This window comes from Anopheles darlingi, chromosome 3 (assembly GCF_943734745.1).
Source record: "Anopheles darlingi chromosome 3, idAnoDarlMG_H_01, whole genome shotgun sequence".
Lineage (NCBI taxonomy): Eukaryota > Metazoa > Arthropoda > Insecta > Diptera > Culicidae > Anopheles > Anopheles darlingi.
The window spans coordinates 24,426,422-24,441,466 of record NC_064875.1 but is presented as its reverse complement, the minus strand read 5'-3'; the positions used below and the strand labels follow the sequence as shown (position 1 = coordinate 24,441,466).

At 52.0% G+C, this 15,045-nt stretch overlaps 1 protein-coding gene across 6 annotated transcripts in view; it reads right to left on the bottom strand.

Annotated features, from left to right (window-relative positions):
* LOC125956588 (unconventional myosin IC) overlaps nt 1-15,045 on the bottom strand; it is a 20,463-nt gene extending 5,418 nt beyond the window's left edge. For 2 of the 6 annotated variants that reach the window (XM_049688628.1, XM_049688629.1), the window contains exon 1: nt 3,545-3,721. Coding sequence is in view for 2 of the 6 variants with exons in the window: in XM_049688626.1 (XP_049544583.1) it covers nt 198-202 (5 nt within the window). In the remaining 4 variants the exon portion in view is untranslated. Of the gene's footprint in view, nt 1-197; nt 439-3,544; nt 3,722-14,982 lie in introns of those variants that run through there. The other 4 variants (XM_049688626.1, XM_049688627.1, XM_049688632.1 and 1 more) reach the window with 3 other exon arrangements.

Below are 15,045 nucleotides of genomic sequence, written 5' to 3'. Positions count from 1 at the left end.
TAATTATGATCAAATCCATTACCAGCGTACTCAAACAGCACAACGGGGAGGGCTCGCTTCCCTATACCTGGACCAAATTACCGTACTAGGACACCAAAAGTGGGCAATGATTTACGGCCGTACTTCATGCATTCCCCAACCACTAGCACAATCGTAAACACCTATAATTACGGGGGAAAAAGGTGGCTTCTTCTTACTCCATGCTGGACGATTGACGACTTCCCAACACCGGTGGCACACACCTGGACAACGGCCAAGATTGGAGGTTTTTGTAACGAAATTAGGTGCAACAATGGAATGTGTCTCGCTCGGAAACCACTTCCTCTAATAATGCGATTGGTAATTTGCTGCTGCTCATCACAATCCTCCCTTGATCGATCGATTGATCACATCAACTTCGGACCAGACGCTGTTCGAGCTTACTACTGGACTGGATCGAGCCGTAAGCGGTGCCTCATCATCATCGGCTGTCGCTGGTCGTTGGTCTGTGTGTCAGTTTTTTTTTAGTACAAAAGATGACGAGGGTCATCTGCTCGCATTAACGGCTTGTTAAACAGCACGGGATGACGGCGAGTGGCGCCCGTTGGCAGGTGCTCACTAATTGGTTAAGCAAAGTTGGTAAACCACCAGAGTGTTAAAAGATGCTTCGACAGAAGCTGTTGTGGATGCTGGATGTGGATCTTTGGAGTCAAATTAGATCACAAGGTAGTGGGTTTTTTAGATATCTTTTCAAATAAATGTTCTAAGTATCTTATCTAAATGTGTGTTTTGGAATTTGTAAAGCTATTTTTGATTACTTGTAAAAATATTCTACATTACTTATCGTTTCTTTTGTGGAAATTTTGGTAATATCCTCTAAATTCAAGAAAATGTATGAAGCAACAAATAGTTTTCTTCAATAAAATCAATCAACTTATTAATTGAAGCTGCGAAATCTTTAACGACTGATCGCAACAACAGATCCCCAACATGCTAACGACTCAATTCTCGATTCTGGCAGTGCAGAAAAAAGGGAAGAGAAAAAAAATGGAACAACTAATTCCAACGAACACATGTTCGCAACACCTTTGGAATGTTTGGCGTTAAACGCACGCGATCCCCGTCTCCCTTCTCTCTCTCTCCCGATTCCTTCTTAGACTGGCGCCACACTCATGCTCATTTGCAACGATTACGTAGTTCAGTTCCCGCAGAGCAAACGGAACGGCGAGATAGAAATGGAACTACAAAACGAATGCACCACTGACGGTGGCGTGGATCCCCCCCTCCGGGGGTATGCGAGATAAGAGATGAACCCAGCGTTCCACTACGTTCACGGTCAGCCCTCGCGACCCTCCTCTTCTGCTGGAGGGCCTTGGCGCGTGTAATGTGTGGCGCGTGTTATGTGCTCCACCGCAGCTCATAACCACAAACCCCACAGAGAGACAGACAGACAGACAGAGAGACAGAAGAAGGGACCGCACCCCAACGAGGCGCATCTAATTGCAGTGCCACAGTTGCAGCAGCTACCGTAGGAAGCAGGCCACTTCGGTGGAGAAGATCAATTGAAAAAAGGAAGAAGAAGAAGAGCTGTTGAACAGCATGTTTATGTAGTAGCACCTCGAAACCAATGATCTGTGTTTTATGGACCTTTTTGGTGCCAATGAAAGGGGGATGCGCTGTAAAACGATCTTCGTTATCAGGCCCCCCGCCTGGTTGGTGTTTGAATTATGATACAGCATACTTCCTAACACCGGACAACATAAACACTGGCGGTTTATGCTATGGACCCCTTTACATTCACTAACAAGATTGGACATTGCAGAGGCAGAGACGCTGGTCGCTGAGGTGAGGGACTTTAACGTCATTAAATGGTAGCTAATTGCCCCGAGGGGTCCGAGATTGGAACCGAGCCGGAAGATTAGACACGCACTGGAGCATACAAGAGGGGCGGGCGAAAGTCCCTTCCCCCCTTGGGATCGATTTGTGATCCACATCCTCTTACCACTGCTGTATGCGTCGATAAGAGCTTGCAACGTGATACGGTTTGACGCTAGCTGGTGGTGTGTCAATTGACCAGACGAGTGCAAATTGACCAGACACCTCTCGCCGATCGACGATCGCCACGTCGCGACTTTCTGAGATTTACTTCAAGGTCCAAGGTTGCCGCGTGACCATAACTTGTCGCGGTTTATGAGTTTGCTGTCCATTGGCCAACTGGTAACTTTATGGGACCTGGACCAGAGTCTGTGGCCTTCTGGCGTCGAACAACGGAGCTGCTGCTGCTGCTGTTCCTCATTGCACTCGAGGAGGCAGTAAACCAATCGATGAGCGTTGGTAGCGCCACCGCTTCGATGCCGTTCCAGATGGTTTGACCAAATTGATCCTCAGCTCGCCAGCGGTCGCCGGTACGTCTGATCTTGATATGCTCCAAGTGGCGACCGGACATCCATTATAATACCGATCGGGTTTTTGTTTCAACCTTCCCTAGTACCGTATCCTTCAATATCGAGGGTTTAATTGGTTCGAACGACAAACAATGTCCAAACATTCCACGATAAGCGACCCCAATGAAGCGTGTGCTACAACATCATCGAATTGTTCAATTGGTACCGAACCGATTCCGAGCTGTGAATGGTGTGAACGTGCGAGGCCCCCTCACCTCCAAAAAGCCCATCACTCAGCGGCTGATGTGGCTCGATAGATTATCGAGGGAGTGGATGGGGCTCTTATAGGGATGGTGGAGCACCGCCGTCTCATGGCTGCCTTTTATCGGCTAATGCAGCGATGTGAATGTGCAAATCGTTATCGCCAGATCGTATCACAAGAGACCGCCACATCGGAGAGCGTAGACGTAATCGAACCGTGGTGCAGCTGGCCAGTATTTGCATTATGACGCATCATCGGAGCGGGGCTTAGGGGCCACGGTGCAATAAACTAGAATCCCCATCACGAAGGGGACCGGCGAGTACTCTAGTGCACTGCCTTTCAACTTGTGACCTTCGTACGCACTGATCATGGTCAGTCGAGGAGTCTGAGATCACTATTAATGGCTACAGTTGCTCCCACGCCAGCCACGTGGTTGACTCATCAGGGAGCTCTGTAGTACAACGCACCAGCTCATCCTCTCTCCAACTCAGTGCGCATGCAAATAGGCGAACTTCCGGAGTAGCTTAAGCCATCCGACGAGTGCTCGCATGTCCTTCGTGGATCACAGAATTGGAAAGGTGATGTGTCACGGCAGTCCAGCAATCACCATCGACACAGTATAGCTGCAGAACCTTTGGGCGTAGGGTGTGGCGCTTCACAGTCACCGTAACGTAGCACTCTCAGTACAATCCATTTTTGGAGACCATCCACACCCTCTGACGTGCTTCGGCAGTCAGCGGCACTCACTCAGCGGCTCAGTGGTTTGCGTAAAAATCCACGAACAAACAATAGCCACGACATTAACTGCTGTGTGTGCTTTGTCACTCTCGCGGCCAACAGTCGGAGGACTTGGCGTAGCGATTCATGGCGTAACCACTCCGAACAGTGCCTTTGCAGGCCAACAACACCAACGACTCACCTTTATTAGTGATCGCAACTGTGGAACCTCCCGTGGGAGGACACTCGAAGCAAATGCAGCACTTCTTGACGATTTTTGGAAACTCCCAACAACTTCCTCCCCTCTTAGGTCTAGGTACACCAGGAGCACCACAGAAACCAGCCGCGTCAGCGTACGGCCAATTATCGATTGATACCTGTATCACGCGCACCGCAGAGTCGATTGGTCGCAAGTTCCGTTCCTCCCTTGAGGTAAGAGGCAGGTAGCAAGAGCAGGAGACAATCTTATCACAAGCTTGCCAAACAGCCAAAGCCACTAGCCCGCATACAGCATACAGACATACACAGACACACACAAATACATGTATTGTCTTATCAGTGCTATTACTGCGTTCGATTGTACGGACTTGGACACCTCGGACACGGCATCGAGACCTAGGAAAGAGGTATATGGATAGATAGGGCACCAAACACCGGGCGGAACTACTCGTGTGTGTTCTTCTCTATACCTCCCAGTTCCTCGCGCTCACTCTGGTTACACAATTACACCCCGGCGGACAGTGAACAACAACTTCAAGAGTCGACGACGTCACCGACTTGACTAAATCTCCACGTCGATAGATAGTTAAAGCGAGGGTGTTTTATGAGCGGTGGTTGGGCTACGTGAACGTGAACCATAAAAACGGACTCGGAACCGAATTAGAACGTAAACGCTAGAAGCCACTGTCCTAAACCCGTAAGGTTCGTAAGTGCTTGCGGACAATGGCCGAGACATCATCAAGCCGAACGACGGGCCGTAGTCCTCGCGGTCTGCGTTAATGCGTCCGGACCGGATCGGTTTGCTACCATTTCTGGTCTGGCGCGAACGGCTGTCTCGATGATCTCGAAGCAGCCGCCGTATCAGCCATCAACACCGTCCGCTGTTCCGGCGGCCGACGATCGTACGATCGCGCACGATTGGGTTTTGCGCTTTCCGTGTTTTCTTGTTTTTTTTTCAACCATTTTTATGCCAAACACAACAAAATGGCACATCGAACGGATGGCACCGTAATTGAGTCTGCTGCTGGCAGATACGCGATACGAAAATAAAACTCATAAATATGAGGAAATCTCGATCGCGAGCGCGATCCTTGTGCTCAATAATAGTCCAGAGGGAATGAAGGCCCGGGGTCCGGGGTGCGGGGATTGGTGTGAAAATAAACAAATCCAGTCGTATTCCGCTCGAATGTGGAGAGGCCGAGAGGCCGGGTGGAAATTGATTTTTCTCAAAACAATTTTCCTTCTCATCTGGCAATGGTGCTATCCACGTCACCGAAACCAGAGCACGGTGTCTGGAGTCATATTATCGGGGTGGAGGGGGGCAGTTTCTTGTTTTTGGTCCGAAATTGGCCTCCATTCGGTGACAGATTGAATATCCCTGAAGTGCCACCGTAGTCAGCGAGTTAAGTGATGTTGATTGAGTAGCGGACGCCGATGCGTTCTCAAGGGTTAAGTGGATCATTAATTTTGTTACAAACAACACTCCCCGTGGTGCCAAGCACGATCAGACAATCGCCATCTACCATCACCGTCTGCGTCGTCGTCGTCGTCAGGAGTGGGGGTCATTGAATGGCATATCATTCGTCGAAGATCTTCCGGTTGCTCAAGACAGACAAACAGGAAGAGAGAGAGAGAGTGTTGTCGAAACCGCGATCCCTTAAAGCCGGGTGTAATAATGATTGCCGGGCGAGTGCATTGAACACCACAACAAAAACCTCACCAACAGACAGACGACAAGAACGTGCTGCAGGAAACTGGGACACGTACGAGATGATATTTTCGGTAAACTCTCGTCTGGTCTGGTCTGGTCTGGTGCGTTCGACGGTTCGTCAGTGTAACCGATTTGTTGCGCAAGCAGCAACATCAGCACCCGGCAACGACGACCAAACACAATGCACCGTTTTGTCGGTCCAATCCATTGGTTGTCTGCGTCCGACGAACGCAGCTGAGGCGGCCAGCGTGGCACGTAATGAAATGTTTTTAACCTAATTCATCGTTGGCCAGATCATCCTTGGCTGATGCGGCTAACAAACAGGAAGTAACAGCAGGACCGGCAAAAGACCGGCGTGGCATCGTGTTCCAGGTCCCGGAGTCCGGATTTGGAGAACTAATTAGACGTCCATGTGGGGGCAGGCGGCGTCCGCTAAGCCACGTAATAAGCGAACGTAAAGCGCCGGTTGACCTTAATGATGAAGATGATCAAACGATGAGCCTATTGGTTGCAGCAGATCGAGGTATTGGCCAGCCTCAAGCCAACCTTCTGGTACGAATTATCACCGGTATACCTGGCCGATCGTTTGCGTGTGCTAATTATAGCGTCCAGGTTGTTCCTTCATCGTGCATCTGTCACCAGGAGGAGGAAGTGTCGCTTCCCTTTTGCCAGCCTTCCCCCCCTCTTTCATCGGCTCGGCATCGGATCTTCTGGAACAGCGATCTGTCAACGCACGAGATGAAGGGCAAGCGGCGATGGCCGCTGTGCGTGCTGTGCGACAGTCTGCTGTTGGTTGGTTGGTGCAGCAATCGCAACAGCAACAAACATGAGCGTCTTGGCGTTTCCGCACCGCTCGCTCGGACAGAGACTCCGAGTTTCTAAAAATATCTCCCTTCTGGTCTGTCTACGTGTCGCGGAGATCGTGGATCGTGGGTGCTCGCCCCCCGAGTTGTTGAAGTTGAAGTTGCAGCTGCGAAACGCACACTTTGCATGAACTCACACACCCTCGCCGGCAGACGAGAGGCGACCGAAGCAAACATAAACGCACCATCGCCGAAAGAACACTCGCAATCCTCCCAGACCGCCAGAGGTCCGTCGTCGTCGTCGTGGTTGTCGTGGCGTGCCTTGAGCGCGAGACCTTGGCTACAAGTCACTGTGGTCGCTGGACACTGGACACGAGACCGGGCAGCCATCGCACTCCAGCCATCAAAAATAGAAAACCATTCCTCAGCATCACCCCAGCGACCGGACTGAAGGTCCACTCGCTCCATCTTCTGCACCGTGCGCTGATGGGTCCCGCCGGGGTTCGAAGGCAAATGAAATCGCTCCTAATTGCTGACGCATGGCATCGCCATAAATCAGCGCCGCGTGCGTACGATCGCGCCAACGTTTCAAGAGCAGCACGGCGGCGGCGACGACGACGACCAACCGAAGCGTGCCATCAACCTCAAGAGGCCCCAGAGCAAACAGTTTTGCCTTCTGAGATTGAGATCGTGAACTGTCAGTTCTGCAGCGTTGGCATTGACAGTAGTGAAGCCTTGAGGTAGGTACTATACTCCGTGGAAGGCGAACGAACGAATCGTTGCAAAACGCATCTGTTGAGCGCTGCGCTACTGCATTTACCGCATTATCTCCGCAATTTTACGGTTTTATGCGGCCGCTTCGAAACGAAACGGTCCAACGGCTCCGAAACGGGCCATCTCGCCCAAAACAAACCGAAGAACAAAACCGGTCCAGCCCGGCCGATGACGTTGACGCAATAGCGAGCGATCCCGTGGGCCAAACGACCGATCGCGCCGCTCGTCATCCTCGCTCGGTCGGCTGGTGTCTGTCTCTGTCGCTGAAGATTGCAAAACTCTACGCCACTCTCAGGTTTTCCAGCCGTTAAACGTGGCCGCCCGGCGTAACAATGGCGTAATGGATACCTTGGGCATACTGTTCCACCTTTGCAGTCACCGGCGCCGCCTCGCAGCGCGCGCACAGCAAACTACCATCACCGAGATCGAGAGATCTCTTGCTGCTCGTTTCGTTGCTCGTCGACACGTGGACATTAGGGGATTGATCAATTTCCATCGGCGGGATCGTCGAGTACGCGCCCCAATTAGGTTCGTGACGGACGTTAAGTGTAGCCTGCTGGCGCTAACCGAGCGGCACCACTACGGGCGGTGCTTCTAAATTTGGAGAAGGGGAGTGCCCGACACCGGCACCGGCGGCTCGAAGTGATGACAGTTGCAGCAGCCTTCATAATTGTACCGGCGAGGTTACTAATGGCGTAGGGGCGTCGTCACGTACCCGTCACCGTCATGGCTACTCCAAACGATCTAGGCCGCTTGCCGTAATCGGATTTGGATCGGATCGGATCAGATCTAACCTGACGTCTCCCGGGTGCTACTGTAATACTTCCTCGGGTGCATGCAGTTCCAATTGGAGAACTAACTACCTCAATTTGCATATAATGCTTCTCAGCTTACTGATGACTAGAGACTCTGACACAGGTAAGCGATCATCTGCCGTAGCGTGAGTTGCCCTCAAAGCTTGTGAGCTGGGAGTCATGTTCTGAAACTTCCTCCCTACCCCGAGAAGTCGATCAGATAAAAGCCCTACAGAGAGAGAAAGAGAGAGAGAAGGAACACCGCTACACAACCTCCCCGTCGATCTACCGACAAACGGTTCCGAGGTGAACGGTTCCGGAACCTTAGCGAGATAAGTGGAAAGCCCCCCAAAGGCACCGTTTACTCTTCTCCTTCTCTGCCCTCCTCCCGCTGTTTAGACCCTATTGTGCGCTTCGCACGCACTTGCGGGATCTCCGATTTCACGGGAACTCCGATTTCCGATTTCTGGCTGCGATCATCTGAAGTGACACCTTAGCGAAATGTGGAGATCACTAAAGGGTAAGTGAAGTCAAAACATTTGTTAACCACAGGTGGAGGGCACTTGAGAGCACGAAACACGTGTACCACTCTGCACCGGCCATATCAGCACCGTATACCTGGGTCTGGACATAGCTTCATTTCCATAAAATCTGCGTCGAAGCAAAGGTTCCACTTTCCGGACGTCACCACATCCAAGTGGAGCATATTTGCAGTATTAAGCCTTCGACCAAACTTGACGGAGACGGATACAGAGATGCCCAGGTCAGGGTTAGAGGGGACCGTTGTAGTTCAAGCATATGATTGCTACCGTCCGGCATTTTGGCTAAGCTCTGATGGGCAATGGCAGTTGCACGGGGATCAGCAGTCGAGCGAGCGAGGGAGTCAAGCGAAAAGACAAGCTCTAGAGGACAAAGGACGGAGCATGAATTATAAGTGGACGACACGGACATGGAGGTGGGTGCGAACCTATACATTTCACGACGCTCGTGCCGTATCCATTTTCGTCGCGTTTATGGCTCCCTTCCTAGACCGTGGCATACGGTTCTGCTCAACGATTACAGAAGCCATGTCAAAGACCGTAACACTACTAGGCACTGGTGGCCATGGACCAGCTAGTGTCACGAAGACCAATTGGTTCTTGAGGACTGGATACAGGATTTATTTCCCCGGGTGACTTCTTGTAGCACTTTTTAAGATGACTCATAAAAAAACTCTCGTGAGTGTCGGGTGAGGAGGAAGTTAACAAATTGATTACTTCATCGGTCATCGACGATCGAGACAGCGATAGAGGCGTCGCGGTAAAGGAACAGGTTTTTCGGGATTAACGTGACGCACCCGGTACGACGACGCATCGGATCGTTATGCCAACAAAACAACAGCCACAGAATGAGTCACGCGGTGCAGGAGGTATAGTGCTCATCTGTTGCTGTTGTGCCTCGCGTATTTTGATAACTGAGCGATGATCGAATCCAATCTGCAAGTGATCCAACACCTCGATGCACCAGTAAGCGGTTGTCCTCTCACAGCGAATGAGGTCATACCTTCCTCCAGTGCAGTCCAGAAGAAGAAGCACAATCATGCACCTCGCATTGAAATGCGACCATCAGCGACACCTACTACTAGGGGTTGGTTGTGGATATGGTTTGGAATATAAATAACTCCCGTGGTGGTGGTGTCCGCTCGTTTGATCACCGCGATCTCTTACCCTTTCCTCTCCGTCTCTTTTCTTGCGATGGAAAAAGCGGCATGATGAGGAGAGGCCGAGTTTGAGAGGTGTTTATATTGCTTTTGGCACCCCGATCGATCGGCTTTGACCGGCTGCACAATACCGCACACACACACTTCTTGGCATTGGGCACATATTTACCGAAAACATTAGCGGCAAGCCCACCATTAATCATCTCTTCCAGTCCCAGGACAATGCGTTGCGCGCACTCGTAACCATCGCGTTTCATCGCGCTGAAGATCGATCGCTGGCTGGCGAGCGATAATTAAATCGAGAGAGCGAGAGAGACGCTTCTTCGCTTTGTCTTGCCCGAGAAGGTTGCTTTCCATCCATCCGTTCGCCCTTACCACCCTCTGGAAAAGGCAAACAATGGCCCATCAGCCGCGTCTCGGCATCGTCGTGGTCTTGGGCGCGACATCGATTTTAATGTATTCTCGTTCAGGCCCAGAATTAGGTCAACGATGAAAAGTACAATAAACTCAGGCGATCGTCCGGTGTGATCCGAGGTACATGGTACGTGGTCTGTATGTAGGTTATGGCTACGTCTTGTCGGTACTCCAGATACTGCACCGCACGTCGCGATGCCACTCGCTTACCAATGTCCCAGCCACATGCAGGACGTGCGTTCTATACTCTGCAGCTGCGTGAAAGTGTGTTCCAGTTGCCCCCTTTTGCTTTGGAGCATCGCGCAGGCGTTTCGGGGGGGTCAACAGTAGCCCACAACTTGCCGGTGGGGGAGCGGAGTGAAAGCTGACGCGTACGGCCTACGCGGTCGACGCACGCGACATGCATAAATTTGGGCAGATCTCTTTGCATCAATCCCCCCCGGCGCCGACAGCATTAAGACAGCGTCTGGGCTCGGCAATCCGTCACTCTATCGGTGATCCGCTGCAGCTTCGTCATCGGATAGCCGGATCGGATTAAAATATGCAGCACGAGGCTGTCAAATGCTGAGAGTCGAGATCCCGCGGACATGCCTCGACCTCTAGTCGAGCTGGTGAAAGTGAGACACTGATCAAATGTTGTCCAACTTCTTGGCGGCACCTCGCACCAGACTACAAATCAATCATTGGAAAGCGGTCGCTTTTTTGGCAAAAACAAAAAAAAAACAGAGACACCGATCACGGATCACATCAAACAAAACCTTTCAACCAGTCGACCAACCGGCCACGGCAAAACCCATACCATCGAGCGCAACTAGTCTGACCTTTCGGGCACTGCAACCCTGAGACTGAAATAGTACTGCAGCAGGAGAACCCTCGAGGTAAAACTCATCCCATTCGGAGAAGGAAAGGAAATTCGCGATTCGCGCAATTTCTTTTGCACAGTTGCGCAAAGGCGCAAAACCTCCGCACCGCACAATTACCGAATTTGCACGCCAAATAATTGCACGCCAGCAAGCAAGGGGGGTGGGGTGCTGGGCCTGGCCAATCCCATCCCGGAGCCAATCAACCGAAAACACCGTTACGCAATTTACGCCAAAAAGGTTCCAGCCTCGGCGCCACGGCCTGGCCACGAGACAGCGACACGGAGTGAAGGAACGGACGCAGGCGGAGGCGCAGGCCCAGGAAAAGGGTCGCTACGGCCAAAGGCATTCCACCAGCACCTCTCAGCCGTCGTCCTTCACCGTGCGTGGCGTGTTCGCGGTTCGCGAACGCGAAAGCTTATTAATCCCTTTTGCTGGCACCCTCCGCTCCGTTCGCCCCTTTTCGGCCGACGACGAAGGCGACTGGCAAGGCGCCAAAACGGGGAAATAGTGTCCATCCGTAGTGTCTGGGGCGCGTTTTGTGCAGGAAATGAATGGGCACGATACGGTGGCCAGCACCCTGCTGCTCGTCGTCGTTTTGACACTGGCGATGCGTTGCGGAAACACAATCGGAGGGTAAAGCAGAAGAACTGCGGCTTCAAGGTCAACACTATGCGAGAGTCTCGGTAACGAAGCATTGCAGAAGCGACGAAAGGGAAGATAGCGGAACCTCCCTGTGCTCAGCGGAAGGGCATGACGATTTGAATTCGATTCGTGTTCAACCTCGAACGAAGTTGTGTACGAGTTCGGCCATAAACCGGCGAAACCATTAAAGCCAGTCCAAACGACACTGTACACTGTCCACAGCAAAAAAAAAAACGAGCCAGAAAAGAACTAGAATCGTGTCTTCGGCATCGCACCACCGTGAGTCATGCTGGTATGATGGGGAACTTAAAGCTGACATCACTTTTGGATATTAAACTTTTGGAGAACCAACCAACGGACCAGAGATGGACCAGAGAGGTCTGTTTGGTGCCATGGACACATCGTGTGTGGTATCCGTGTGTGACTCGAAGACCGTTTTATGATTTACCGCCTCTCGATCACCGTATCGGACGTCTCTTAAGGGGGTACCTGGAACGGATGATTTCAAACATTCCGACATTCCCCAAATTCCCGAGATCAATCAGCAGGATGCCTGCACTGGATGCCTCACCATCGTGAGATCGTTGAACCACTTTGTCTGTCGTTTGCATAGAAACTCCAGCACCATCAATCTGAGTTCATCAATGGGGCACGATTTAATGGCACGCGGCCATACAACAACCCCCGTTGGTGGGCCAGCGTTTACAACACCGCGCCAGGCGCGCACCCATTTCGCTGCGACGACAAATTGGATTATACTCCTTCCGCAGTCCGCAGCGCGAGAGCCCCACGGTGCCCAAATATTGGGCCTTATGATTAATGCATGTTGGGCGATTTCGAAACAAGCGAAGCCCCGAAAAGGCCTCCTCTACTCACTCACCACTTGGCTTCTCGGCATTTTAGCGAGCGCATGGTTTTTTTTTTTGGTTTTTTTTGGGAAAGGGGAGTTTGTTTTTCGATTTTACAATCCCGATTTTATCAGCTCCTAAGCTGACAGAAGCGGGCTACTATCTAGTTCGGTTGCAACCAGCATCGGTTGACGGCTGAAACTGAAAGCAACAACAATCAGACCAGGCCGGGCGCATTTCGTGCAAAACATCGTGAAGAAAGTTTTGCGCGCCGACACCTTGGAATGCCATTCGATTTTCAACTGGCCCTATCATCATAGAGCCAGCCGGGGGGTTTGCTCGCGTCAATCAATGCTAGATGATGGACACCTACCCCCTCCCGGGTGAGTGATGATCACTGTGTGCAAACAGCACTCAAATTGAATCACTGCACGGTGGCAAACACTTTCCCTGCGCATCATCGCAATGGAGAGCGACCACTGGCCGGTGATCACTGGCGATCGTCGACGTAATATGGCAAGAATATGCAACCTGCAGGGTTGCAGCTATGATACAAAAGGTGAGTTATGTAAAGGCTCGCCTGTTGTCTCGCTGCCGGCAGAGCCAACGGCATTAGTAACTAGGCGTACAGCCACGGATTGGACACAGTAGGTCGTTCAGCATCCAGTAAAACCGGTAGCAGCACACCAAGCAACCGGCGTGTCTCGATCGTCATCAACGATTCAATTCCGTCAACAGGATGATGCATGCTGCCTGTTGCTGCTGTTGTTGCTGCTGCTGCTAAGTCATCAGCCGGCGTCGTGTCTCAAGGCATCGGTCGAGATGTTTCCTTTTGCATCGCCGCGGATAGACAGAAACAAGTTTCGAGCAAAACCCACGGCAACACAGCTACCTATCTACCGTCTGTGGGTCGTTCACTCTCCCTTGCTTCCCTTCTGGCGCTGTCGGGCTGGCTGACTGGCTGGCAACGAAGGGTTCGCCTGTGCGCCGATTCCTTCTCGCTGCCGTAGCCGGCCCAAAAAACAGGTTTCCCCCAGCCGCAGACGCAACCCCGGGGGCCACGAGCATCTGCACTTTTCGTCTCGAAGGCGAAGCGAGCGCAAAAGAACGATACGGACGGGCACCAGATCGCTTCGTTTGGCGGGTTTTGCGAGAAACAAAAAGTGTTGGTTCTTCTGCGTGTGCGATCCTTCGGTTGACCTCCTTGGATGGTCCTTCCTTAAAAGGAATGTCCAGCTGGGCAGATCCCGGATTCTTTCCCAAAAAAAAAAGTCAAGGAGATGAAAAATTTGCCAAATTCTCGGCTGAAGCAACAACCGCGAAGAAAACATTTACACGCACATTTTGGAGCTCTCCACTCTTCCGGTGGAGCTCTAGCGCAACTGAATAAAACATTCCAAACCACCCTCCCCCGCGCCGGGTACCTCACATCATCAGCCAGCACCTTGAAATCCGTTTGGAACGGAACGGAAGCCCACCACTACCGAACTTGAGCGTATATCTCTCGCACACAAGCAGAAGGAGAGGGAGAGGGGAAGGGGGGAAGCAGTGGGTTCAAGCGCGATCAATTCTCACCCCCAGAAGCCCCCACGGGGGGAGGTATGCGCATCAATCTGTGCCCCATTGCTCCCGGAGAGGGTCTGAAGAACACACTGGAAGGTGGAAGAAAGGGAAACCACCTTCCGGGGCGCGGTGCGGTGCGGTACGGTACGGTGCGGTGCGAATCGCTTGCCGAAGATCTGGTGCGCGAAGAAGTACACACACGCGCACACACACACACGATCGCTGAGGCGGCGCAGGTTGGCGTAAAGATTTGGAGCCACAGATCTGGGGCTCGGCGCACGCTGCCGGTTTCGGTTCATTTACCGGAAAAACAACAGTTTTCTTTGCGGCGCTGATACGGGCCCGGGGCCTGACGTGGCCTGTTTGCGGCCCGAAAAAGAAAAAAATTAAAAACGGTGCCCGATACCGCGAATGCCCCACCAGTGGCACCGGCATTCTTTTGGCCACCACCACCAGGAGCAGTAGCAGCAACGGCAGCAGCAGCCATGGAAGGCCGTGCGCCATTCGCCGTTGGATGATGAGTTATGGCTGCAACTTGCCCTTCCTTCCGATACCGCATTGCAAGCTGCATGCCAAACATGGCAGGTATATTGTGTGTTGTTTCGCGGCACGGCAAGGCACTCGTTCCGCAAGAGGTCTTGGTTTTTGATTAAAATTTCGAGCGTGGCCCCCGTTGGTCACTACTCTGCTGGGAGAATTTCTGATGGGAGCCGGCACCGGCACCGTTTGTTTGCTGGACAACAATTCTGGGAGCCCGCGGGCATAGCGAGTCTCGCAAAATCCCGAAAATCTGGACCAGAAATGAAAGTGTCCAAATTGCCGGTGGGATTATGCGATCTGATGCGCAAAGACACCGCGCGCACCTGGTACACAATAAGAAGTACCACAATGGTGCAAACTCAGTAACCATTGTGAATTGAACCAGGGGCGAGCTGTGCGACACTTGGGGAGCAAAGATACGGAAGTGAAAAGGGGGCACCGGCAAAGCAACACTACTGGAGCATAACAACGATGGCGAAATAGAAGAAAAAAAAAGAAACGGACTGCAAATACCTTTTGTGGACCACTCGTTTCGTTAGTCGTTCGATCACTTGACGTTTGACTTTAAAATTTCGACAACACTCCGCCGGTGGCTCTTGATTGAACTGCACAAACCAATACTCATCCATCTTGACCAACGAGATTCTTGTGTTTCGATAAAAGGTTGTGGCCCGTCTCACCGAAAGGGAGGAAGCGGAGAGGCGCCACCGAAGAGAGATGCTCACGTCGGAATGATGGTTCGCGCAACATTCGCCGCACCGCGCACTTACCCACAACAACACTCTACGCTCGGTGCGGATGCTGTCTGAAGAAGCCTGCTATGCTTGCGCTGC